Source organism: Ovis canadensis, chromosome 25 (assembly GCF_042477335.2).
Source record: "Ovis canadensis isolate MfBH-ARS-UI-01 breed Bighorn chromosome 25, ARS-UI_OviCan_v2, whole genome shotgun sequence".
Lineage (NCBI taxonomy): Eukaryota > Metazoa > Chordata > Mammalia > Artiodactyla > Bovidae > Ovis > Ovis canadensis.
The window spans coordinates 41,250,080-41,277,625 of NC_091269.1; the positions used below are offsets into that span (position 1 = coordinate 41,250,080).

Sequence of the window (27,546 nt, forward strand, 5' to 3'; positions counted from 1 at the left end):
ATGGAACACATTTTGCTAATTCATCCTTATATTCTCTTTTTCAATATCAGGTACATAACAGATGTTAGTCCAATATTCAAATGCCAATTAATGTAATCCATCATATTAATAGGTTACAGAAGAAAAATCACATGATCATGTCAATTGATGCAGAAAAAGTATATTTCTGACAAAATTCAGCACCTTTTAATGATAAAGACTCTCAGAAAAGTAAAAAATAGAAGACAACTTCTATACCTTCTTTTAATTAAAAAAAATAAAAGCTATGATCATAATTAATAGTAAAAGGCTAAATGCTTTCATCCTAAGAGAATCAAGAAGGCAAGGATATCAGCTCTCACCACCCTTATTCAACATAAGGCTTAAAGTTCTGGGCAGTGCAGTGAAGCATAAAAAAAATAAATAAAAGGCATACAGCTTTAAAAGGGAGAAATAGAGGACTTTGGATCAAGATGGCAAAGTCAGAGGACATAGAGCTTACCTCCTCCCACAATCACAACCAAAATACATCTACCTGTAGAAAAATTCTCAATGGAAACTAATCTGGCTAAATGACTCCTGTAAAACCAAGACTTTGAGAAAGATACATACATAGGGAGGAAGGGAAGAAAAACATCTGGGTTGGGACCTGAGCCTCTGGAAGGGGACCCAGAGGAAAAGGGTTATTACACAAGCAGACACCACCTGGATGGAGTGAGCAGATGGAGCCACAGATTAGATACCCCAGCCCTGGGGTCCTGGTGCAGAGGAGACAAACCCTCTTAGGTGGTTGAAGGACCACTGGAAGGCTATGGGAACTGAAAGGCTGCGGGAAGCCTGGACTCCCTCTTGAGGCACGTGCATGTGCAGGCTTGCTCCAGAGGAAGAGCAGAGAAGTTTGCTCTAGCAGCTGCCAGGTTTTCATGACCTGGCCTCACAACATGCACTCTAGCCCAAGAGAAGCAAACGCTCCAGCTCTGCTCACCTCATGTCACAGCGTGACACTGGATCGAGCGCACCCAAGACTGGGGAAACGACTCGACCGTGGGATGCAGAGGCATCCTGGTCCCACGGTGAAGCTTGGGTGAGGCAGCAGCAGCCATTGTTGCTATCTACTCAGAAAAAGTACGTTAAGAAGCAGTCCAGATCTCTGACAGGGCATGCCCTACCACAACTCACGTCATGATACTTGTCAGGAGGTCACACAGGCCCTGCCTGCCCCACATAGCTGGCTATTCCACTGAACGGTGGAGGCAGCAATTGGCTATGAGGGCAAAAGGGAACCTGCCATGAGGGCTGCATCTGAGAGAAACCATGGACGCCCATATGGACAATGCATCGGACCTCTGTCCACGTCCAACACAAGCCAAGAGCCCACACAGGGCCACTTGCTTGAGGACCACCCCCACGCCAGCTGGGACAAGGTTCCCAGAACAGTGAAGGGGAAAATACATACTTACAGGGAACAGAGCCAGCTGGGATCTGACTCTCAGGGAGTCTACTCCAGCATCTTGGGATCAGACTCCACCCCTTAATATGCAGTTATGGCCACTGAAGGGTAGTCCCGCCTCACACCCAGCACCAGCTCTAGCCCCTCCATCTCCAGCTCCACCCCCTACCAACAAGAGAGCTGCCAGCACACCCTGAAGGAAGATAGGCTTGCATCCACAAGAAATCCAGCTCTTCCATCAAAGGCACCAGGGGCACAGTCTGTAAGGGAAGCTCCCACCTAAGACAGCACCTTCCAGACTGCAAAGGAAACTGTTTCACCTAAATTCGTAGAGACAAATTTAAGCAAAATTAAAAGCCAGGGGAAAGAGAATTGAAAGAGCAAAGAGAAAACCTCTGAAAAAATAACTAATGAAACAAAACCAATTTATCAGATAAAGAATTCAAAGCATTGGTAATAAAAATGTTAAGTGAGTTAGGGGGAAAATTGATGTACACAGTGAAGACTAACAAGGAACTAGAAAATACAAAAAAGACGAATGAATGAATAATTCAAAAGCTGGAATAAAATACATACTAGAAGGAATGAATAGCAGACCAAGTAACAGATATGAATGCATAAGTAATCTGAAAAACAATATTGGTGATCATCAGTCAGAGTAGAAAAAAGGAAAAAAAATTTTTAATGAAAACAATTTAAGAAATCTCTGAGATAACACTAAGTGTACCAACATTCACATTACAGTAATCCCAGAAGGAGGAGAGGGAAGGGGGATGAAAAAATATATACTTGAAATTATCATTGAAGACTCCCCAAACCCAAACAAGGATTCAGATATCAAGCTAAAGGAAGCACTATCTTGTGCCATGCCGTGTGTGCTCAATTGTGTCTGACTCTGCGACCCCATGGACTGTAGCCTGCCAGGATCCTCTGTCCATGGAATTTTCCAGGCAAGCATGCTGGGGAGCGGGTTGCCATTTCTCACTCCAGGGAATCTTCCCAATCCAGGGATCGAATCCACATCTTGCATCTCTTGCATTGGCAAGCAGATTCTTTACTACTGCACCACCTGGAAGCTTCCTCAAAGGGAGCTCAGAGAGTTCCAAACAAGATTCACAATAAAGATGTATCATACTTAAAACTGCAAAAGTTAAAGAGTGAATTCCAAAAGCAGCAAGGAAAAAAAAACACACACACACAACGGAACCGCTATAAGGCTATTAGCTAATTTCTCTGCAGAAACTATCCAGGCCAGAAGAGAGTGGCATGATACACTAGAAATACTAAAAGGGAAAAACCTGCAACCTAGGATACTCTACACGGCAGGATAATCATTTAGAACAGGAGTCAAAAGAACTTCTCAGACAAGAAAAACTAAAAATTCACCAATACTAAATCTACCATAAAAGTAATATTAAAGGGTATTCTTAAAGTAGAAAAGAAATAAAAATCCATAGAAAAGGGAAAATCCCACTAGAAAGGACTGAGAATCAATCATAAAACACATGAAAAGATGTGCAACATCACTAATTATTAGAGAAATGCAATCAAAACCACAATGAGATACCATTATTACTTGTCAGAAAGGCTATCTTTGATGATAGTCAAAGTCAACAAATAACAATTGTTGAAAAGGATGCAGAGTAAAGGGAACACTTGCACTCTGTTAATGAGAATGTAAACTGGTGTCACTAGTATAGGAAACAGTATCAGTTCAGTTCAGTTCATTTTAGTCGCTCAGTCGTGTCCGACTCTGCGACCCCATGAATTGCAGCACACCAGGCCTCCCTGTCTATCACCAACTCCCGGAGTTCACTCAGACTCACATCCATCGAGTCGGTGATGCCATCCAGCCATCTTATCCTCTGTCGTCCCCTTCTCCTCCTGCCCCCAATCCCTCCCAGCATCAGAGTCTTTTCCAATGAGTCCCTAAAAAGACTAAAAATAGAACTACCAGATATCCCAGCAATTCCACTTCTGGGTATATACCTGGAAAAAATGAAAACGCTAATTTAGAAAGATGCAGGCACTCCAATGTTCACGGTAGCAATATTTACAATAGTGGAATCAACCCAAGTGTCTGATAACAGACCAATGGATAAAGAAGATATGTTATACCAAAATGAACATTATTAAGCCATAAGAAAGGAATGAAATTCTGCCATTTGTAGCAATGTGGATGAACCTAGAAAATGTTGTGCCAAGTAAAATAAGTCAGATAATGACAAATATTGTATAATATCATTTCTGTATATAATCTAAAAATAAATATATATAGCAAGATAGACTACCAGATATAGAAAACTAGTGGTTACCTATGGAGTAAGGGAAGGGTGAAGAGTCAAATAGGGATATGCATTATCTGGAAATCATTATTAAGAGGCAGGGACCTCTTTATGTCTCTGATTTATAAAGACAGCTGAGCACCAAAGAATTGATGCTTTGGAACTGTGGTGTTGGAGAAGACACTTGAGAGTCCCTTGGACTGTAAGGAGATCCAACCAGTCCATCCTAAAGGAGATCAGTCCTGAATATTCATTGGAAGGACTGATGCTGAAGCTGAAACTCCAATATTTGGCCACCTGATGCGAAGAACTGACTCATTGGAAAAGACCCTGATGCTGGGAAAGATTGAAGGTAGGAGGAGAAGGGAACAACAGAGGATAAGATGGTTGGATGGCATCACCGACTCAATGGACATGAGTTTGAGTAAATCCAAAAGTTGGTGATGGACAAGGAGGCCTCGCATGCTGCAGTCCATGGGCTCACAGAGTCAGACACGACTGAGTGACTGAACTGAACTGAATGATTTATATTGATATATGGCAGAAACCAACACAATATTGTAAAGCAATTGTCCTGCAATTAAAAATGAATTTTAAAATAAAATTTTCAATACAAATTACTGTGTATAAATTAAATAAGCAACAAGGAAATGTAGCCATTATTGTCTAATAACTTTTAACAGAATATAAACTAAAAAAGTACTGAATCACAATGCTGTACACCTGAAACTTATATAAGCTACATAAGTTTGTTAATCAACTATATTCAATAAAAAAGGAAGAAATAAAACTACCCAAATGTGTACAAGACATGAATTTCTATGCTGAAAACAAGAAATCTAAAAACAAGAACAAAGAAGCCCACAAAACCTTGAACTCAAGTGAGCTGAGCAAAGTTATAGGATACGAGACTACAGGATATGAGATCACAGGATATAAGGGTTTCCCTGGTGGCTCAGTGGTAAAGAATCCATCTGCCAATACAAGAGATGCAGGTTTGATCCCTTGGTCAGGACGATCCCCTAGAAAAGGAAATGGCAACCCACTCCAGTATTCTTGCCTGGGAAATCCCACGGACAGAGGAGCCTGGCAGGCCCCAGTCCAAGGGTCACAGAAGAATTGTACATGACTTTGCAACTAAACAACAGGAAATAAGATAAATACATATAAATCTATTGTATTTTTATATATTAGTGGTAAATATGTGGAAATTTAAAATATAATATCATTAACAGTACCTGAAAAAAATGTAACAACTAGGTATAAATCTAACAAAACATGTTCAGGACTTATATGCTGAAAATTACAAAATGCTGATGAAAGAATTCAAAGATCTAACAAGCAGAGACATGCCTTCAAGAATTGTAAGACTCAATATAGTAAACATGCAAGTTCTCCAAAATTGATACATGGTTTAACATAAGTCTTATCAAAATCACTGAAATTTTTTGTAGATACAGATAAGATTATCCTAAAATTTATATGAAAAGGCTAAAAAGCTAGAAAAACTAAAGCAACTTTGAAATAGAAAAATAAAGTAGGAAGAATAACTGTAAGCAATTTCAAGACTAAGTATAAAACTACAGTAATCACTACACTGTGGTATTGGCCAAGGGATAGACAAATAGTTCAATAGCACAGAGAGCCAATTCCAAAGGAAAGCAATCCTGAATATTTACTGGAAGGACTGATGCTGAAGCTGAAGCCCCAGTACTTTGACCACCTGCTGAGAAAAGCCGACTCATTAGGAAAGACCCTGATGCTATGAAAGATTGAAGGCAGGAGGAAAAGGGGATGACAGAAGATGAGATGGTTGGATGGCATCACTGACTCAAAGAACATGAGTTTGAGCAAGCTCTGGGAGATGGTGAAGGAGAGGGAAGCCTTCAGTCCATGGGATCACAGAGTTGGACATGACTGAGTGACTGAAGAATAGAACTGACAAAGATGCAAAAGTAATTGGGTAGAAGAAAGTAATCTATTTCAACAAATAGTGCTTGAGTACTTAGATATGAATAGGCAAAAAACTAACCTTGAGGAAAATCTCATATCTCATAAAAAAGGAACTCAAATATTGTAAAGTAAAAAATAATAATAATAAATAAAAATAAAATAAAAACTCTCAAAAAATGAATCATAAATTATTAAAATGTAAATTTAAAACATGAAACTATAAAATTTTAAAGAAAATCTTTAGGACCTAGAACTTGGTGAACAGTTCTTAGACACAAAAACTACAATACATAAAAGAAAATAACTGTCTCTCCCAATTAAAATAAATAAATTTATATTTAAAAAATGAAAAAAAAAGGAAAATAACTGATAAGATTGTCTTTATCAGCTGCAGACTGCAAGAAAACATTTGCAAACCCCATAGCTGAAAATGTTCTCATATCTAGAATATATAAAGAACTTTTAAACAACAGCAAAATACAAACAATCCAATTTTTAAATTGGCCAAGAAAACATGATGAACCATTTCACTGAAGAGTATACACAGATAGCAAATAAGCATATGAAAAGATGTTTGCTATCTCCAGCTATTAGGGAAACATGTGTTAAAAATATGATGTTCACTGAGTACACATCTATTAGAAGAACTAACATAAAAATATTAAATATACCAAATGTTGGTCAGGGTGCAGAATAACAATGCCTCTTGTAGGTGGAAATGAAAAAAAAAATACAGCCATTCTGGAAAATAGTTTGGGAGTTTCTTATAAACTAAACATTTATTTGCCATATGACCCAGTAATCGCACTTCTTGGCACTTAAAATGAAAACTTATGTCTATACAAAATCTTGTACACAACTTTTCACAGAAGCTCTGTTTGTAATAGCCCCAAACTGATAACAACAAAAAAGTCCAACAATTGCTGAAGGGCAAAATAACCTGTGGTACATTCATACCATTGGCATATGAAGAATAAATTATCAATATATGAAACTGGGATGGATTTCTAGGGCATCAGGCTGAGTGAAAAAACTTAGTCTCAAAAGATTACATACTGTATGATTCCATTTATGAAACATTTCAGGAAACATAAAATGATAGAAATGGACAACAGGTTAGCATTTGCCAGGGCTTAGGGATGGTGGGATACCAGGGCAGGGTGGGGGGTATTGATATAAGATACAACCAATGCAGGAAATTGGGCAAAAGGTACACAGCAACTCTCTGAACTATCTTCACAACTTCCTCTGAATTTATAATTATTGCCAGACAAAAGTTTTTCATTATAGAAAATTTAATTATCATATACAGGAATAACATCAACAAAAAGAAATTCTATTAGTCTATGCATAAACATTATTAACATTTTGTTACACTGTTAACTTTATTTTAAAGTCAAATCTAAAATATATGTGTATTTTACACTGCTATATTTAAAATGGACAACCAACAAGGACCTACTGTGTAGCACATGGAACTCTGCTCAATGTTATGGGGCAGCCTGAACAAGAGGGGAATCTGGGGGAGAATGAAAACAATATGTATAGCTGAGTACCTTTGCTGTTCACCTAAAAGTATCACAATATTGTTAATCATACTCCAAAACTAAATAAAAAATGTTTTTTTTAAGTTTTTGTTTAATCTTTGTTACAAGTCTTTGAAAGGCATTCCTGGAACACTGTGATAACCCCAAATTGAGAGAAGATGGGCAAGTTTCCCCATACTCTAAACAACTCATTATAAAAGTAACCATCAAGTAGATTCACTTACTTCTAGTTCACAAACTTCTAGATTTTACATAAAGGTCAGAAACTAGATAAAATAATAGCAAATTCTTGTAAAGGAGTTATAAAATTAGAAAGAGCTTCTGTTTTTACAAAAGACAACAGGATTATCAGAAATAGTGATTATCATCTCTCTGCTATGCATCAAAACAAAAGAGAAAAATAAGGTGTAAGCCAACTGCCATACTTACAATACTGCCAATTTTGTTGGGGGGTTGCATATTTCTTTCTCTGAGCCCCTGCTACTATGCTTAAAATTGCCAAAAAGGAAAGAAGACTTAGTAACCACAGAGGCGGAATGAACACTTGCTTGTGACAGTTCTCTAGCATAAATTATACAATCACTCAGCATTCAATCATTCTGATTCAATGCCACTGAAAAGAGCAGGTGATCATCATGTACCTTTTGGGAATATCAATTGTGGATCACCTGGAAAAGTTTCAAAGTCACTCCTTAAATGCAATTATGGACATCATTACAGCAAAATTACACCCAGTCACAAATAAAGCTTGTTAAAAATGAAATTCTGCAACTGGTCACTTAACTAGGTGTTTTGTTTTGTTTTCTCATTGGGCATAGTCACTTTTCCATTGCAGGCAGATTCTTTACCGTTTGAGCCACTAGGGAAGCCCTTTCAATAGAATCTTGACTTCTAATCAGATAAGGTTTACCTAATTCACATCTGTTATGAAGATATCTTCGGTGGTTTTATTTTTAACATAGGACTTATTATGAAAGATTTGTGGAGATTAACCAAATCTATTCGTTGAGCAAACTGCAGGAGATAGTGAGAGACAGGGAAAACAGGCATGCTACAGTCCATGGGGGTCACAAAGAGTTGGACACAATTTAGTGACTGAACAACAAAAATGCTTTGCACTATATCAGTTTTTGTCTTCTTCCTTACAAAGCTGTTGTTAAAAAGCCTTGACCACTATGGCTAAGGGGATAGTCTGACTCATCTTTTGTACCTTCTAGGCAGTTCCTCCGGATTCCCTGGTGGCTCAGATGGTAACAGGTCTGCCTGGGAGACCTGGGTTCAATCCTGGGGTCAGGAAGATCCCCTGGAGAAGGAAATGGCAACCCACTCTACTATTCTTGCCTGGAAAATCCCATGGACAGAGGAGCCTGGCAGGCCACAGTCCATGGGGTCACAAAGAGTTGGACACAACTGAGTGACTTCACTTTCAGACAGTTCCTCACATTTGGTGTTAGAGTAGTTTTGATTATCTATGCATTTCTCAAAATAAAGTCTTTGCCAATAAAATTCTGTATGATTCAGATTCTCATCTATTTCTGTGCAAGAAGTCAAACCTAGTGCCTAAAAGCAACAAGTTTTTACTCTCTTTTGTGGTTCTGAGGTTTGACTGCGTTTGGCCAGGAGTCCACATAAGCGAAGTGAGTGAAGTCGCTCAGTCGTGTCCGACTTTTTGCGACCCCATGGACTGTAGCCTACCAGGCTCCTCCCTCCATGGGATTCTCCAGGCAAGAGTACTGGAGTGGGTTGCCATTTCCTTCTCCAGGGGATCTCCCGACCCAGGGATCGAACCTGGGTCTCCTGCATTCCAGGCAGACGCTTTAGCCTCTGAGCCACCAGGGAAGCTGCAGCTGCAGCCATAGGAAGGTCTGAATGGGCCAGACATCTAAGAAGGCACATTCACAGAACTGGCAGCTGATTTGAGAACTCAGTAGAGGCTATCATCCAGAACACCCACCTGGTTATGGCCCCTCCAGGTGGGTTGGGCGTCCTATACTATAGCAACTGTATTCTGAGAGGGAGTTTCCAAGATTGAGCATTCCAAGAGACTTAGTTGGAATCTGAAAGGCAAGGCTTTTTATGATATAGTCTCAGAAGTTCCAGAATGTTACTTCTGCTATGTTTAACTGGTCAAGTCATTAGGCTAAGCCCAGTTTCAAGAAAAAGAGTATTAAACTCCAACTAAAGATGGAGGAAAAATACCACAAAGTAATACCACAGAATATGCAAAATGGAGATATTTTTGTGGCCATTTTGGAAAAATATAATCTACTACATATGGAAAGTTTTGTTTTTTTCCAATATGCTAGTATAAAATGCCCACTGCCTATTTTAATGGTTAACATCAGAAATGACAGCATGGTGATCCCCCTAAATGTTTTGCGTCTTTTTCCTTATGTTACCTTTCCTAAGAGTAGTAGCATTATTAAAGCTGCGGAAACATGGAGGTGACTAAGCATCAAAAATTGTGTGGTGGTGAAGGCATTTCTGTACAGAGCTGTGCTGCCTAACATCACAGTCACACGTGGCTACCGAACACGTAAGGTGTTGCTAATCCAACTATAGTGTAAATGTGAAATGCATGCCAGATTTCAAGGACTTAGTACTAAAAAGAAATATAAACTATCTCAATGATAATGTTTAATTGATTATATGTTGAAGTGATGTTTTGCATATACTGAACTAAATAAAATACATTATTCAAATTAATTTCACCTGCTTCTTTTACTTACAAGGCTACCAGAAATTTTTAAGTTATATTTGACTCAGATATTATCTAGTTTGCATAATATTTCCATTGGAAAGTACTGACTCGGATAACAAACTAAATCATATTTCCATTGTGTAGCACAATGGTAGTTCATGGTGTTTACATCGTTAAATAATTTGCAGGCATTTTAATTACCTCATGCTAAATCTTATGTGAGATACCTAAGCAAATTGAAAATCAGTATTTTGGTATTTCTATAAAACTGATTTCCTTTCCTGAGATTTAAATACACAGTTTACATTTAATATACCTATATGTTTAGTATATAATTGCAGCAATTCATTTTATGTAAGATTTCAAAGTTTCTCAGAGTATCTCTATATGACCCCTGATCATGATTATGTATTAATTATTTATTGCTACTGTAATGAGTAACCACAAATGTAGTGATTTGATACTAACTTATTACCTTACGGCTACATAAGGCAGAAGTATAAAACTGGCCTACAATAAAGGTGCCATGCTCCTCTCAGAGGCTCCAGATGAGAACTTATCATTTGGGTTATTGGAATATTTTCCAGACATCAGTTGAAAGCAATTTCCAGGATTTAGAAGCTCTCCTTGGATCATGTCCCTCTTCCTCCAACTTTAAAGCCAATGTTGGGCTGCACTCCACAGACCCACAAGCCCTGTGCTTGCCCAGCTTCAAGACTGACAAAAGAACCCAAGTCAGAGACAGCAGTAGTTTAAAGCAGCGGTCCCCAACCCTTTTGGCACCAGGGACTTGTTTCGTAGAAGACAATTTTTCCACAGGATGTGCAGGCGGATGGTTTCAAGATGATTCAAGTGCTTTACATTGATTGTGCACTTCATTTCTATTATTAATACATCAGCTCCACCTCAGATCATCAGGCATTAGATCCAAGAAGTTGGGGCCCCCTGGGCTTAATGGATGGGAGAGCTTACCCATCTGAAGCAAGGTCCTGGAGAAAGGCACAAAAATGTGCAGCTGACACTAGCAGGACATGGCGACAGTCTTCACTCTCAGGAGGAGGATGGAGATCGCAGGTTATTAGGGAAGTGATGTCAGGTGGGTTCCTTAGTTACCAGGGAAACCAGCAGAGGGCCACGAACCTCACTGCCCCTTTGATAAGAACAATCACCAGCTGGGACCTGGAGTAAGTATGTAGGAAGGTCAGCCAGGTGGGTAAAATATAGATGAAGCAGGCACTGGTCAGGCAGGAGATGTAAAAGAGCAAAAGAATGGCTATCTTTAGTGGCCTGACCATATAGCCAGCAATGGCTAATTGACTCATGCTTTTAATCTCTCCTTCTTCCACCATACCTTTCTCTGATCCAGTCAAGAAAGGTTCTCTGGTTTCAAATAACTGTTTAGATTGATCCCACCTATTTAATCAAGCTTAATCACTACATCACAAATCCCTGTACATCTGCAAAATCCCTTATACCATGCAAAGTGAAGTGTTCATAGTTTTCAGGGATGAGTGTGGACATCTGCTGGGGGTGAGGTGGGGCATTATTCTGCCTACCACCAATAGGAATCAACTTTTTACAGGGAGATAAAACTCCTTATAGATATATCCTTGCCATATATAAATACAGAAAAGTATTTTTCAAATAAGGGACCATGCTCTCAGACTGAATCATATTGATAGTCTAAATCCACTAGGACATTAGAGATTTACTTCAAGTTTGTAGGAATGTCAGACTAAAATAGTTAAAAGCAGCTCTGGGACATTAAAGCAAACAACTATTGAAGTAATAAAGCTTTGTCAGTCAATAACCTCAGCTGAGTTTTTCAGATACAAGCTGTGATAGTTATGTCTAAGGAAAACATTAAGGCAAATCTAGTTTCAATTTATCAGAAGAAAACAAGCAAATTAAGTCATGTCAAAATTAAAAAAGCTCTTTGATTATGTTTATAAGACTTTAAAACATATATTAAAATTTCTGGTTTTAAAAAAAGGACCCAAATAGGATGAGGCAATGTATAGATCACTAACAATCTTCTCCAACTAATTATTTAGTATAATCAATAGCCAGGCAAATCAACTGCACAATTGTTCATCTGTCTGACTGGCTAAACTTATTTTAGCACAGAAATAGACCTACAAGTTGACCTTTGATCCTGAACTTGTATTATAATGGTGTGGTAAGTTTTTATTCAGAGCCTGTCTACAAATTCATTAAGAAATATTGAATATGCTTCAACGGTAAAAGGTTCTAGTACAAATTCCAATGTAGCAGGGTATGAGGAGATCCAAGCAATTCTCAGAACACCAGCCAGGTGTCCTATGCTGCTGCTGCTAAGTAGCTTCAGTTGTGTCTGACTCTGTGCGACCCCAGAGACGGCAGCCCACCAAGCTCCCCCATCCCTGGGATTCTCCAGGCAAGAACGCTGGAGTGGGTTGCCATTTCCTTCTCCAATGCAGAAAAGTGAAAAATGAAAGTAAAGTCACTCAATTGTGTCCAACTCCTAGTGACTCCATGGACTGCAGCCTACCAGGCTCCTCCATCCATGGGATTTGCCAGGCAAGAGTTCTGGAGTGGGGTGCCATTGCCTTCTCCTAATTCTGATACTTCCTACATTTAGATAGCATCAGATTCCACAGGTAAAGCTTCAATTTTGCAAACAGCCTCCCTACCCCAACCCCCATCAAATGCCAATAATAAGTTCAGATTGTTACCTATGCATCTGACCATCTGGCTATAAATCACAGGTTCCCACTAACCCTTCCTCAGGTTCAATTAATTTACTAGAGCAACTCAGAACTCAGAGAAACATTTTAAATAGTATTAATAGATTATCATATATGGCTGTAACTCAAGAACAGCTAGATGGAAGAGATGCATAGGACAAGGCACGTAGAAAGGGGTGCAGAGCTTCCATGCCTCTCCAGATGCCCCACTATTCCTGACCCTCCACATCCTCATCAGTCCAGAAGCTCTCTGAACCCTATCCTTTTTGGGTTTTATGGATGCTTCATTACATCACTGCATAAATCATTGGCCATTGGTGATTGAACACAACCTTCAGTGCCTCTCCTTTCCCTGGGATTCAGGAGGATAGGACTGAAAGTTTCAGTCTTCTAATTACATAGTGGATTCTCCTGGCAACTAGCCTCCAGTCCTAGGTCCAAAAGTTACCTCATTAACATAACAATAGACAGCTTTACTACTCTCATCCCTTAGAAAATTTCAAGGGTTTTAGAAGCTCTGTGCCAGAAGTGGGACAAAGACCAAATAAATATTTCTTATTATAAATCACAGTTTTACAAATGGAAATTGATCTATAAAGAAAAACCTACTAAGATGATATTATCAGAGACTCATAATTCAGGTCTGCCCTGGTGGCTCAGAGGCTAACGTGTTGGCCCACAGTGCGGGAGACCTAGGTTCGATCCCTGGGTCGGGAAGATCCCCTGGAGGAGGAAATGGCAACCCAGGCCAGTATTCTTTCCTGGAGAATCCCATGGACGGAGGAGCCTGGTGGGGTCGCAAAGAGTCAGACATGACTGAGCGATTTCACTTACTTACCACTTACTTAAAGAAAGATAGGTTTAAATTGAAATACTGTTTTGAAAGCAAAGAAAAATCAAATATTTGCAAGCAACCTATTTGTAAACTAATGGTCACTAGTCGCATATCCCCGTTTCTTCTTTCCCCTTCAGTTCATCCAAATGGAACTGTTTCTATTACCCATCCAAATGCACTGTGCTGATTCCTGCTTCTGTGTCTCTGCACAGGCTGTTACCCCCACTCTTGAATTCCTACCTTTGCTTGATAAGAGCTTTCTCCTCTGTGATGCCTTCCCTGTTCAGTCCTAAGTTGAGCCACTTCCTAGTTGCTATTACTGGACTTAGCTTGTCCAGCATTTCAGCTCATATTGTGCTCTATTTTACTTACTTGCTTATATATCTATTTCCCTTGACAACTAAGACTGAGATTGCTCAAACTGTGAAATCACCAGTTGTAAGCACAGTGTCTCTAGAACTATGTGACTAGAAATTGCAATAATACTAATAAAATTTTAACTCAAAATTTACATTTTAGCTATATTTAATGGTTAATACAAAATCTATCAAAATATGTTAAATTCCTCTTAAAATCCTTCATAAGTATTATCCTACCTATAATACACAGTCATATAATAGTCTGCTTGGAACAGTCCTGACTTATGCCTTTTATATATCTATTAAGGCCTGTTAATTGTCTGACCTCCGTTTCTCAAAAGTATCCTGATTTGAATGACAAATTATATGATTACCTTAAATTTCCTGAACATTATCAATGGCAAATTAAATACTACAGAAGATCAAATATTTCAAAGCCTACAAAAGAAAAACTTTTTATTTTTTCAGTTAACTGTTACACTGGATTCTATGGCGCTTCACTCGGATCCCCTTTTCAATTCAAAATATCAGCTTCTGATGGCTTGTAGCTTTGTCCCTGTCCAGGGTCTGAGTCTCAGCTCCAGGGAACTGCCCCATACAAGGTTACACTGTTTCCAAGGGTGGCCCACAGGTAACGAACAACAGCTGTAAGGACAAAAAGACTCTCTCCTCAGTTTGGGACAACTGCGAGGGGCCAGCCTATCTCCAGGTCTTTCCATAGAATGGCTGAGATTTCTATTGCAAGTCACCTTCTTTCTCCCTCTGCCCAATCCTGCCCTCTTCACTGCCTTCCATGTATAACTCCCAAGAGAGTGCTCCAATAAACCTTCCTGCTACCCTTCATCTCCAGGTTACCTGACCTAAGATAGCACTCTTTCTCTTCTTTGCAGTATCATCTCCTGGCTATGAAGTATGCTAGGCTCAGGACCCTTATTTTTTGTCCAAATTTGAACTGACACTGCATGCCAAGACTCTTGCTTCCTATTAATCCTTTCTTTTCTATCATGTAAACCGTTTTTCTTTTTACGTAACAAAGAAATCTGAATAAAGCCCAGGATTTTAAAAAAAAACACATAGCATAGACTTTTGAGAACTGTATGAGCAGTGCCTGAACACTGGCGGGTAAAGAATCCATTTCTTGAGAAAGGGACATTTGAAACAATCCAGAGGGTGAATGACTAACCTGCTCCACAAATATTAGAAATCATGACTGTCTCTGCTCAAAGGCAAAAGATAAAAACAAAAGACTCTCAGCCTGCAGGCTTTTTGGTCTAGGGCATATAATCTTTAGGGATGTCCATCTGTGTATTTTTCTTTGCACAGAAACCATCTTGCCACTTTATGATATCCTCTATTACTTTCTAGTTATTTTTATTTTAAACAAATTACCTCTTTCTCTTCCTGTGCTCTGGCTCTATCCAGGTAGTTCTCCTTCCCCTTTTTAAAAATAATTATAGCTGCCTACCTTAGTTATTTTAGCTTTCCTTATTAATTCAATAATCATGTAGCCTACATCTCTGCAGGGATCTCTCTACTAACTTTTAAGAAAGACTAAACCATTAGATCACAAATAAAAGATCCATGGGAAGAGTTCATTCCCTCGAAAGAAGAATCTAGAAGCCTCCTTTTCCCCAGTGAGCACTGCATGAATTGATCTTAAATATCAAAATGATCTTTATTAGCCAGATTTGGATAATTCCAAAATTAGCTTGTTAAGAAAGATTGAGTAATTACTTAAAAATCAGTCCTCCAGTAACTCAGGAACCTTTGGGAAGAGTAAGACTAAATCCCAAAGCAGTTGAAACAATACCACCTTGTTTGTAGAACGATTCATAGACTAGATACTTCCCACTTCCTTGTCCTTAAAAAAGGCACAGAAAAGAAAGCAAAGAATACAAAATCAAATTTAGCCCTTTTAATCAGAACTCCACCATTTATTATTTCTCTCAACTCCCTAATTGTTGAATTCTTGGCTTCTTTACATCACAACTTCACAATCTGTCTCCAGTTTCCTAGATTTTGACAATTCCTTTTTATGTTCTTGAATTTTGATTTCATGTTATAATCTGAGTTTAGTTCATCTTTCTGATTTTAGAATATCTACTATTGTACAAACCTGTAAGGAAACTATTCGCTTATCTTCCTCCTCTTACTTCTTCATTAGCTGAGGTTGTAAAATTCAGATCTATAAACTAAAACACATGGTTTCCAACATACTCAAAAACTAGTCATTATGATGGCATAATTGACAAATTTAAGGATAAAAAATATAAAGCATCTAAAACAGTGAACTGATCCAATAATGATCAACTCTAATATGCAGTCCATGAAGAGAGGAAGGAAGGAAGAAAAGAGAAAGGAAGGAAGGAAGAGAGGGAGGGAGTGAGGGCAGGAAGGAAGGAAAGAAAAGGAAATAGACTTGGAAGCTGCCTGTACATTTTTAGAATTTTAATTCTAATTTGTCTCTAGTATTTGAATACTCGTTGCATACAGATCATCCTAAGTGCTTTACCCCTTTAACTTGAGAAATAAGGCTGAAGTTACTTTCAAAATGGTTTTTCAAGAGAGAGGTGAAAAATCCCCATAATCTCTGATTCAGACACCAAATCTTTGATGTCTTCACTGAATCTGTATAATTCCCCAAGATTGGGAATGAATTAAACCCAAGATATACAAATGAAATTGGTCTCTAAATAACAAAAGCACTTCATTTGCTTTTTTACTCACTCAACAACAAATATGTAACAAGAATCAACAATACAATATGCTTTCACATAAAGCACCAAAAAGAACACATCAGGCTAGTGAGGTCTGCAAATACAAATCAGGCCCTTTATGCAGCCCAAGAGTATTCATGTACTCTAGCGGTGCCATCTCTCATTCAACTGTCTAACATTCTGCTGTAGTCAAGTACCAATCTGTAAACGTCAATAATAATTCTACATCACCGGATGATCCTCTCTTCAACAACACATACAAAATTAACATCAACAGGATTTCAATCCACCACCAGAAAAATATTCATGTCTGCTAATTCTCAGTACTAAAGCATGATGACCACCCATCTCCAACTCTATTTTCACCTGCTATAGAGAAACCACCATTTAAAAGTGACTGATCTCCTTCTAAAATTCTTCCTTCTTTAGAGAGCCTCCTTGTTCCACCCCATCTAGGTGACGAATTCTTTAATTATATTATACATCAGAGAAGATGGACTAGACCTAACCAATCCTGGAGGCGTAACAAAATCAGGAGAAATATCTAAGAAAAATAAACTTCCATGTTTTAAAAGATTAAAGCCAAACTTTCTCTGATACTGAATGTTCACTGGAGTATATTTTTTAATGAATAAAAATCCTGTTTTGAAATATAACAAGAGGTAGATCCAAATGTAGAGACTGTGATGAGAAAATTTTGTTGCTGAATATTCACATTGATTTTTAGAAGAGACCTATACTTTGCAAAATAAGGCCTTTTATAACAGGAAGTCTACTATATAAATTTAGTAGATGTTTGAAAGTCATTCCATTTATATGCCATTACATGGCATATATAATATGTAATAATTTTATTCATTCTTTCCTTCAAAAATACAATATTTTTTGGTATTTTGTAAAATAAAAATGCCAAGCATTGCACCTGGGACTTCAGATAAAATAGTAAATAAATGTGGGAGGGGGGTTCAGGATTGGGAACACATGTACACGCGTGGTGAATTTATGTTGATGTATGGCAAAACCAATACAATATTGTAAAGTAAAAAAAAAAAATATATATATATATATATAAATAATAAAAGAAAAACAAAACAGACATGTGATCTGCCTGCAGAGAGCACAGGGAAAGTGAGTATGGGATATAAACTACAATGGATTTGAAACATAAGGATTGATAATGATTCTACAGAAGAGACTAGGAAAGACTAGTACTAGGTATATGGCCATGAGCCACCCAAAGACATCCATATCCACATTCCTAGAACCTGTGACTGTTATGTTTACATGGCAAAAGGAACTTTGCAAAAGAAATTAAGGTCAAGGGTCATAAGATGGGATGATTATTTTGAATAATACCAGTGGGCTGAATCTAATCACATGAGTCCTAAAAAAGTGGAAAATCTTTCCTGGTAATAGTCAAGGAAAGAGATGTGAGGGCAGAAGCAAGGTTAGAGAGCTGTGACACTGCTGTCTTTGAAGACAGAGGAAGATGGCATTGAGCCAAGGAATGTGGGTGATCTCCAGAAGCTAGAAAAGGCAAAGTAATGGGTTTTTCCCGATAGTCTCCAGAAAAGAATATATATGTATGTTTAAAATGAAAATATTAGAGCAAACATATATTATCATATGTTTAAGTAGTTGTCTATTTTATTTGTTACAAGACCCATCTGGACTCACATATTACTAATTTATTACTCAGTTCAGTTCAGTCACTCATTCGTGTCCAACTCTTTGTGACCCCACAGACTGCAGCACGCCAGGCTTCCCTGTCCGTCACCAACTCCCAGAGCTTACTCAAACCCATGCCAATCGAGTTGCTGATACCATCCAACTTATTGAACATACAGCTTTAGTCAAAAATGATTGAGACTTGCTGATCAGTTTAAGGAAGTAAAGTTATTTAGATTCAAACTGGCCCCATGAATTGAGCTTGAGAAAAAGATAAACTATATTTATTTCACACCACTGATATGTTCTGGACTCAATAAACTTGCAAAATTTCAAACCTTGAAGTCACATTCACATAAAAGATCCACAGATCATGATGAGAGTTAACCTTGCTTTAACTTTTTCTGGTTATTTTCATTGCATCTGAATTATTATTAAGCATTTACCCTATCAACACAGCTCAATAACAAAAGCTCCACACTAATCTGAAAAGCAAGTCAGACCCACCAAATGAAACACAACATTCCTTAAACTACCAAGTTGAAGACTTTGGTATGAGTTGTCCTAAAATATTTGAGCAAACTGAGAAAGGTTTGAGTTCAGCTAGTTTCAGGAAAGTACGTTCTCTTTCATTACAGCTACTGAAACAGTTACAGAGAAGCATTATTTGTGATAGAAACCTAGAGTAAAAGTAAACCTGGAAATTTATTCTGATAATATACTCCACAGTGGTTCCTGCTGTTTAATTCCAATATTCGTTGGCTTGCTCAGATATTCATATTAGGCCCCAAATTCTACACTTGTATATAAAAAAGAACTATTATACTGATTTGGGATGCTTTTTCATAATATTATAAGTGCAAGTTTGTTTATTAATAGGTAATACTTATCAATTAAATGTTAATATATCATACATGTAAGTAGGTTTCTAATCCCGCATAACTTTAGCTTCTGCTCTCATCTCTATACCAACATGAGGGCAGCTCACCAGACATATCCACATACACAGTCTAAGTCTTTCATTCCCTGAGGAAAAAAGTGCCTTCCTCAACAAATATTTAACCTTATGCCCTAGGGAAAATGAATGTATGAATATTCTTAGATCACCCAAAGAACAAGCTTTCTCACCTCTGTGTACTTCCTTTCCTGTTCTCTTGTTCTCACGTTAAACCTCCCTACATTTTCTCCACAGTTATTGTGTAAATATAATAAATAAATACAAATTAAATGCTTCGGGCACATTGTCATTTTAATTGTAAACATTGAGATGAAGCAAGCACTAATTCCATTTACCTGTATCCAAATAGTAATCACTGAACACCTGCTACCTGAAGGCACAGTGGTAGGGCCAGAGACACAGCCCTTGCTCTCCTAAAGCTTCTGACCAGTGGAGAAGACAAACAGGTAAACACAGGAATTCCGACAAGAATGAGCTATAAAGGGGAAAGGGCCATGAAGGAGAGCTATTTAATGGGATGTTTGCACTCATTTACCCGAAGGAGAGAAAAGGCAACATGGGAAAGAGAAGGAAGAAGAAAGCATCCATCAGTCATGAAGAGTAGTGCAATCTAATCAGTTAAATAACTGAGAACTATCTGAATCCCTACAATTAAGTCTACTTTTAAAAAATGAAAATTAAAATAATTATCTGGACAAGCTTAAAAAAAAGCTACTTACCTTTGATCTCAATTATTTGGACGTTATAGACGGAAAAGTCTTTCCACTTCACTCATAATATAGAACTTACCTTTCTTAAACCAAAATATCTAACAGAAAGATATTAGTAACATAAATAAGTTTTGTATATTTGACAAATGGACCTTGAAACTGAACATCAGATTAAAACCTCATTTAAAAAAAGCAGAAGACAAAAATTTTCATATTTTTGTGCCTAACTTAGCATATTTGATACCTAGAATAGACACTTTTTAAATGACCCCCTACTCTATATGACAAATTACTTTTCAGTGATAATCATTACTTTCCTGATTGGCTCCTTAACTTTAGAGCAATTGACAATTTCAGAAGAGAAACAGATTTCAAAGTTGTTATTCAAATTGAATAAAATATTTCATGTATGAAATTTTCACTTACCTAAAAATTTATAACCTCCTGCAATTTATACTGTTTCATTGTTAGAATTTTAAAATTAAAATAAAAATTCCAAGTGATCACATGAAGTAACAGAATTAAAGTAATTCTATTTCTAGTTCTTTGTCTTTATAATCACTGTGTAACCCTTGTCCATACTGAATCTGCTGTTTAAATCTATAAAGAATATACTGTTTATTAAAGGCTAATCATAAAAATGTGCTCATTTGAATTATACATACATATATATTATTAAAACTCAACAATAACCACTGTAATTATTTAGGATTTAGAGAAAAAAATGAATTTGTGAAAAACATTATCACGGACTTTGAGAAATGTACAGAACAACTTTTAATTGGCTTTATTATTTTTATACATTTCCAGAGGTGATACACCTTCTCAATGATTGCACCCAAAGCAGAATGTTCCCATAACTTTACTCTCTATATGAAAAGTTTTTAACCCAAAGTTGAATAAAGCTACAAAACCACCACTATTTTTATGTGATATATATGTTTATTATATACAGGAATAGCTTCAGTGGCCTGTCACTGGGCAAAAGGCATCATGTTCAGAACGGAGCCTCATGCTTGGATTTTAATGTTTTGAAATTCTTAATAATCTTTGAATTTGTGTATTTAAGTGAAGTCTGATGGGGCAATAAAGCATATATCCTGGACTCACAAGCAGTCCTGACTTCCAGTGCTTCAAGGAATAGATCCTCAGCCAACTGTTCCCCAACCCAGCAACTGCTGCCACCCTCCACTCCTGGTGGGGGCCTCAGTACAAAGCAGGTTGGGTGGGAGTCATGGGTAGGGCTACAAAAGTACGTGAGAGTCAATGTGCTCCTGCAAGGATGCCTATGCCCCAGAGAACCAAACATTAAACAGCAAATAAAAATAACCTCTCGGGTCAATCAAGACTGTTAAAAAAGGAAAAAGCTTTCATTTTCTCCCCTGCTTATGAACAGGCCTTACATTTTCACTTTGAGCTGGGCTCCACAAATATGTGGCCATCCTAGCCTATGTATGTATGTGAGTATATGCGTATGCATGCTATGTTTGTATTTGAAGGAATAATTTTATCTACATTTAATAAAATAAATTTACCTATAATTTATAGATAAATTAATTTATAAATTATAAATTATAAATTTATAGATAAAATAAACATATATGTAACTTTACCATATTTTATCTACAAAATGAAAATAATAATTTTAATAGTTTATACTTCAAGGGAGAAGGAATTTCAACACAATATTATCTTCTGAGTTTCTTAGAATTGGTGAATTCCCTTTAAAAATCTTTCACTAAAAATATATTATATGCTAAAAATAGTGATATTCCAGCTTCAGAAACAGGACATGACATTACTAATATGTTCTTATTAACAAAATCTGCTTTGCAACTTTGATTTCTTGACAGGCTAGAGATTTTTGGTCAGGAGCCAAAGTCATCAAATATTAAGAGTATGGAGATACATCAAATGTGTTGAAGTATCCTTAAAACTCACTAACTAATTTTAGCACATTTCAATTACTCACATAAATTACTTATACTGAACAATCCTAAATCTTCAACCTCACATGTAAAAAATGGTATGCTTTGTAACTCATCATTTTCAAAATATACCTTTATAACTCTTCAATTATCCCACTTAAAGAAGATGAACATTATACATTTTTTTCTTTTCTTTACCTCTATTATTTAAGGAGTCAAAATCCATGATATTGAATATATAGCTGACGATGACCTTAAGACTTTCTTATTTTAAAAATGAAACTAAGTAGTCATAGATACTTCTTAGGTGGATGTATATAAATATATATATTACATATAGATATATAGATATATAAAGACTACATCATAAATAAATATATATGTGAAATGATACCAAAAGAACCTTGAAACATATAATTTTGCATTTGTCTAAATTCAGACATCATTTCTAATATTCCTGAGAGAGAGCTAAAACTGTAAGAAATCTATGATATTATATCATATTTGAAAAAGGTGCACAGCAAGGAAGATCCAGAGCAGCCAAAAATAAATTTAAAAAATTTTTAAATATCCCCTGATCCCTATAGCATTGACTTTACCCAACACCATCTAAATTTTAATTCTTATTCAACAGTGTAATCCTGAGCAACCTGCCCTTTTCTTTGTCTTCTTTTTATCCTTTAAATTGATGGGCAACTCCAGTTTCCTTTCCCCAATCCTGACTCCCTTCTCCAACTAGAATTTAAATCCTGTATCAAGCAAAACAATCAGATAGAAATAATCTTCTGGTTGAATTCCATCCCTAAGAACTCCTATTTCCTTGCTGTACTCTGGGAGCAGTTTATGCAGAAGCCAACTCAAAAGCTCAATCCATGTAAAATCATGTACTCATTCATAATTTATCACATTTTGTACACCAAAAGAACCTCAGCACATTCCCAATGTATGGGGTCAGGGAAAACCAGTTACCTACATTGTTCATGTACTCTGAAAGCAGGTCCTGGAGAGCCTGGCGAATGGCGTTACATTCTGCGATAATCCGCTCCCGATGGAAATCTCTTGTGCAGGAAGAGTCGGCCAACAGAGCAGCCCCGCTGATAATGGCTTCAAGGCGTTTCTCTAGGGACGGTCTTATTTCCTCCTCAGTCACTGTGAGTGGATCCAAGACAATTAAACTCTAAAGGAAAAACACATTTCGATGGTTAGAACTCCATGATATTCTACTTTATTATTATTATGTTTTCACATTTAGAATGCATACCTGATGAGAAAGAGAATTGTGTTTTTACTGCCTCACCCAGTTCACGCATCGTTCTATAAAGCAGTTATTACTCATGTGAGTAACAAAAATCGTGAAATTATGAGCACTGGTTCTAGTGTCAGTCAAATCTGTATTCAAATCTTGCCCTTCCCACTCGTCAATGGTGCGAGTTCACTCAGGTGTCTTATGTACTGTAAGCCTCACCCTCCTGATCTGTAAAACTGGGATACTAACATTGTTTATCTCATAAAACTGCTGTAAGAATGATATGAATGCTTAATATAGTGACTGGCACATATTAACTGTTCTTTGCAATGGTCATTTTCATATAGCACTTCATTATTTACAAAATGTTTTCACCTATATTATCTCATCTTGACAACACTATGAAGAGGTAGGCAGCAAAGATATTGTTAACCACACATTTCAATCAATGGTGAAAGAGGCTGAGACTGTCTTACCCAAGGTCATTAAGCTAATAAATGGTGAAGTTCAAGCAAGTATTCAGGTCTTATAATATCTAATTCAATAGTGTTTTCATTATGCCTCACTGCAAATCAACACTCTAATTAACCTTAACACAAACATATCAAAGAGAATTCTGAATTTTAATTATTCATTTTGAAAGTAAAATTTCATCTTCCTATTGATTACAACTTCCAGCCATTTCCCACCACTGGAAGCTGACATGGTATTTTTAAGGTTTCCATTAGGTATGTCTTCAGGAAATGAAGCCAAGATAATCTACAGACTTTGAAGAAAGGGTGGAAAATATGAGGCTCTACGGGTCCTTTATTAAAATACATCAAGAAAGGAAACTTTTCAAGGTTTGGGCATAATGTGATAATTAGAGAAAGAATATCAAATAAAAGCTCTCTGTAGATGCTTTAACATAAAATGAAATCATATAGTGATCTTCAAATTATGAGTGTACGTGTGAATCTTGACATACAAAAACACACTAAAAATCATTGATCTTCAGAGTGTGCAGTCTTATATATATATATTTACATACATATATATAGAGAGAAAGAGAGGTATTGTGTGTGTATATTATGTATAGGTATAATCTCACATTGATGATTACACTATATCATATTATGATAAAGAATCTAGAGATCAAAATATCCAGGATAAAATTTTTAAAGATACAGCTCCAGACCAAGATAGGAAGAGAAAATCATTATGGAGAGAAAATATAGTTTTGAAACAATTACACAAAAAGAGAAAATAGTGCTGTGTAATGTTCATATATTATATGATATAATTTAAAATATAAACTAGAAAAAGATCTTATAGAAAACTGGTTAAATATCTTAAATTTATCTCCTCTGTCTTTGAGGAAAATTTCTACTTCTCCCTCTCTCTGTCCCTCTCTCTCTTTCTTCCCCTGCTACTGCTGCTGCTAAGTCACTTCAGTCGTGTCCGACTCTGTGTGACCCCATAGACGGCAGGCCACCAGGCTCCCCTGTCCCTGGGATTCTCCAGGCAAAAACACTGGAGTGGGTTGCCATTTCCTTCTCCAACGCATTGAAAGTGAAAAGTCGCTCAGTTGTGTCCGACTCTTCCCGACCCCATGGACTGCAGCCTACCAGGCTCCTCCGTCCATGGCATTTGCCAGGCAAGAGTACTGGAGTGCGGTGCCATCGCCTTCTCCATTTCTTCCCCTGACCACCACTTATTTTCAAGGCTAACTTCTCTGTCTGTGCTCTGATCTCAAGCCCTCTTCAACTGTTCCTTTCTTACATTTTGAGTTCATCTTAAGAGCCTAGTATGTACCAGATAGTAGGAATTGGCAACGAAATGGAGACCATCCTTGCCCTCTTCACAGGGCTCACAGCCTAGAGGTACTGACAAATATTAACCAAATAACCACACAAATATAGAATTACAGTGTGAATGTGCTGTTTTTGTTATTCAGTCACCAAATCGTATCCAATCTGAAATGAAAGAATTGAAAGTTAAGAATTAATTGACCAGGCATATCTCTGGGCAATTTGGTATGTAATTAATGACCCAGAGAGATGTTATGGGGAGGGAGGTGGGAGGGGGGTTCATGTTTGGGAACGCATGTAAGAATTAAAGATTTTAAAATTTAAAAAATAAATAAATAAATAAAAATAAAAACAAAAAATAAATAAATAAATAAATAAATAAATAAAGGCAAAGCAGATATGAGTTCCAGAGAACTCACTGGATTCTAAGGGAAGGTTTTGGATTTTGACAGAATAATGGAATTGAAAATTTTGAGGAAATCTTATACAGATCTTATTTTATCAAATCAACTTAAACAGGTATCTGGGTTATAATTATGTGAAACTTAAAGCAAGAGGCAAAATACTCTGAAACCTGAAAACAAACCAAAGTTAAGAGACAGATTCTATCTCTAGAATAATATAGTTAAAGCATCCAGTTTGAACTTAAAAGGACACAGTGAAAGTGAAGTCGCTCAGTCGTGTCCAACTCTTTTCAACCCCATGGATTGCAGCCTACCAGGCTTCTCCATCCATGGGATTTTTCAGGCAAGTAAAGGACACAGAAAACTACCTAAAAGGCTGAGAGTTGTGTAATCAGAAACAGAATATATGCTGGGCTAATCTATATAATAGTACTATAGAAAAATCAGATCCTGTAAAAAAAAATGATCAAATTATAAAATCATATGCACATTCACAGGTATTTTAAAATTTAAAAGATGTATATGACCCTGGACTGAGAGTGTGGTAACCAATCCAATTTAGAATGCACTAAATCTTTTACTGGAGTAGATACAGTTTAAATCGTCATTGCTAACCCTTTTTTTTTTTTTCCTGTTGTACCCTAAAGCCTATCTTTCAGGAAAGAACAAATAATGTAAGGGTTATTTTATTCAATATGAGCTATGGTGAAAGAAAACCCTGTGGCCTTGAGAAACACAGAAATGTTAACATTTGAGAAGATTGAGATGATGGCTCTCATGTGTTTGGAAGTAAACAATGTGAGGTGAATCTATACAAAATGAGTTGGAAAGATTGCCAGAATATATTGCAGAATAAAAAAATTTCAGAGTAATATGTGCAGTGCATATATATTAGAAAAAAACAAGCACATTAAAATACTTGATATTTTCTCTGAGTATATATAAGTATATTGGAGGCTAGGAAATAGTTTAAGTGCCATGACAATTGCTATCTCTGAAAAGAACTGGGTTGGAATGGTGGTCAAATTTTTAATTTTTAAATTATAGCCTAATTGTGTATTACTTCTGAAATTGCAAACTAATTGAAAATAAAACTTCTTAAAAATTTTGAAAGAGGAAATGGCAATTATGAATCAAACATTTATTATTATTTTGGATTCTAGAAATTAATAAACTATTTTGGAATCATAACAGAAAGATATAATGTTCCCAGTATTTACCAGAATGAAATATATCAAGTTTTTATATCAATTAACTTGAAGGATTTTAATTTTCCTATGTTTCATCATTTCAAATATGTTAAGTTAATATATGTCTTTTTAAAAATAAAGACATGTGACCTCAAAGTACCAGGGCACTCTTTTTCAGTGAGCTTAGAAGTCAGAACACCCTGAGTGTGAGTCTTGCTCTTTCAACCACATTGAGAAAGTGACTTAAACTGCCTAAGACTTTATTTCATTCATGTAGAGTGGAGAAAATAAAACCTGTGCCTTTCAAATAAGATTTTATATAATGTAGCTTTATAACTGGGGCTTCCCTAGTGGTGCAGAGGTTAAAGCATCTGCCTGCAATGTGGGAGACCTGGGTTTGATCCCTGGATTGGGAAGATCCCCTGGAGAAGGAAATGGCAACCCACTCCAGTATTCTTGCCTGGAGAATCCCATGGATGGAGGAGCCGAGCTTATAACTATTTTAAGAACTGGTGGGAGAGGTCCCATCTCCATTTCCTTGTTACTATTATCTTTACCTTTATATGCACTACTGTCTATGCCAGATGATCAGCACACAGAGTACTACAAAGAAGGCTGCACTTGCTAAAACAGAAACCTCTGTATATTACACAGATGTGTATCATACAGTCATTCATTCTACTATAAATATTTATTAATCATCTCATATAGTTCAGATTCTAAGCAAGACTTTGGTCATGCCTTACCAGGACATGTAGGAAGTTATAAAAAAAAATCTTAGACAAGCTAAAGCATAAAACCAATAAGCTTGGAAAAAGTTTTCTGTGTTTTAATAAGTATGATGTAATAAACCCTATTCATCATCCAAACACTCTATATTCTGATGAGATAGATGCGATTTACATTCAAAACACTAAAAGTCTTACACCTCTTCTCCAAAGTGAAATTGCCTATCAAAAGAGATGTGGCTATGATTATAATCAAGTATCAACATTCTTCACAAAATCACATGCAGTGCTTCAAGTTGAGAGCAGCAGAAGTGATAACCGCAAAGCATAAATAATGTTTCCCAAGCAACTATATTATCAGTCTTCAGAGTG

At 36.8% G+C, this 27,546-nt stretch overlaps 1 protein-coding gene and 1 non-coding gene across 3 annotated transcripts in view; both read right to left on the reverse strand.

Moving 5' to 3' along the window:
- Window positions 1-27,546, reverse strand: part of CTNNA3 (catenin alpha 3) — a 1,891,866-nt gene that overhangs the window by 1,357,487 nt on the left and 506,833 nt on the right. For both annotated transcript variants that reach the window (XM_069571817.1, XM_069571818.1), the window contains exon 7: window positions 22,790-22,993. In XM_069571817.1, coding sequence (XP_069427918.1) covers window positions 22,790-22,993 — 204 coding nt within the window. The remainder of the gene's footprint in view (window positions 1-22,789; window positions 22,994-27,546) is intronic.
- On the reverse strand, window positions 8,982-9,053 carry TRNAS-GGA (transfer RNA serine (anticodon GGA)). Its single transcript has one exon. It is a non-coding gene; the product is annotated as a tRNA-Ser (tRNA).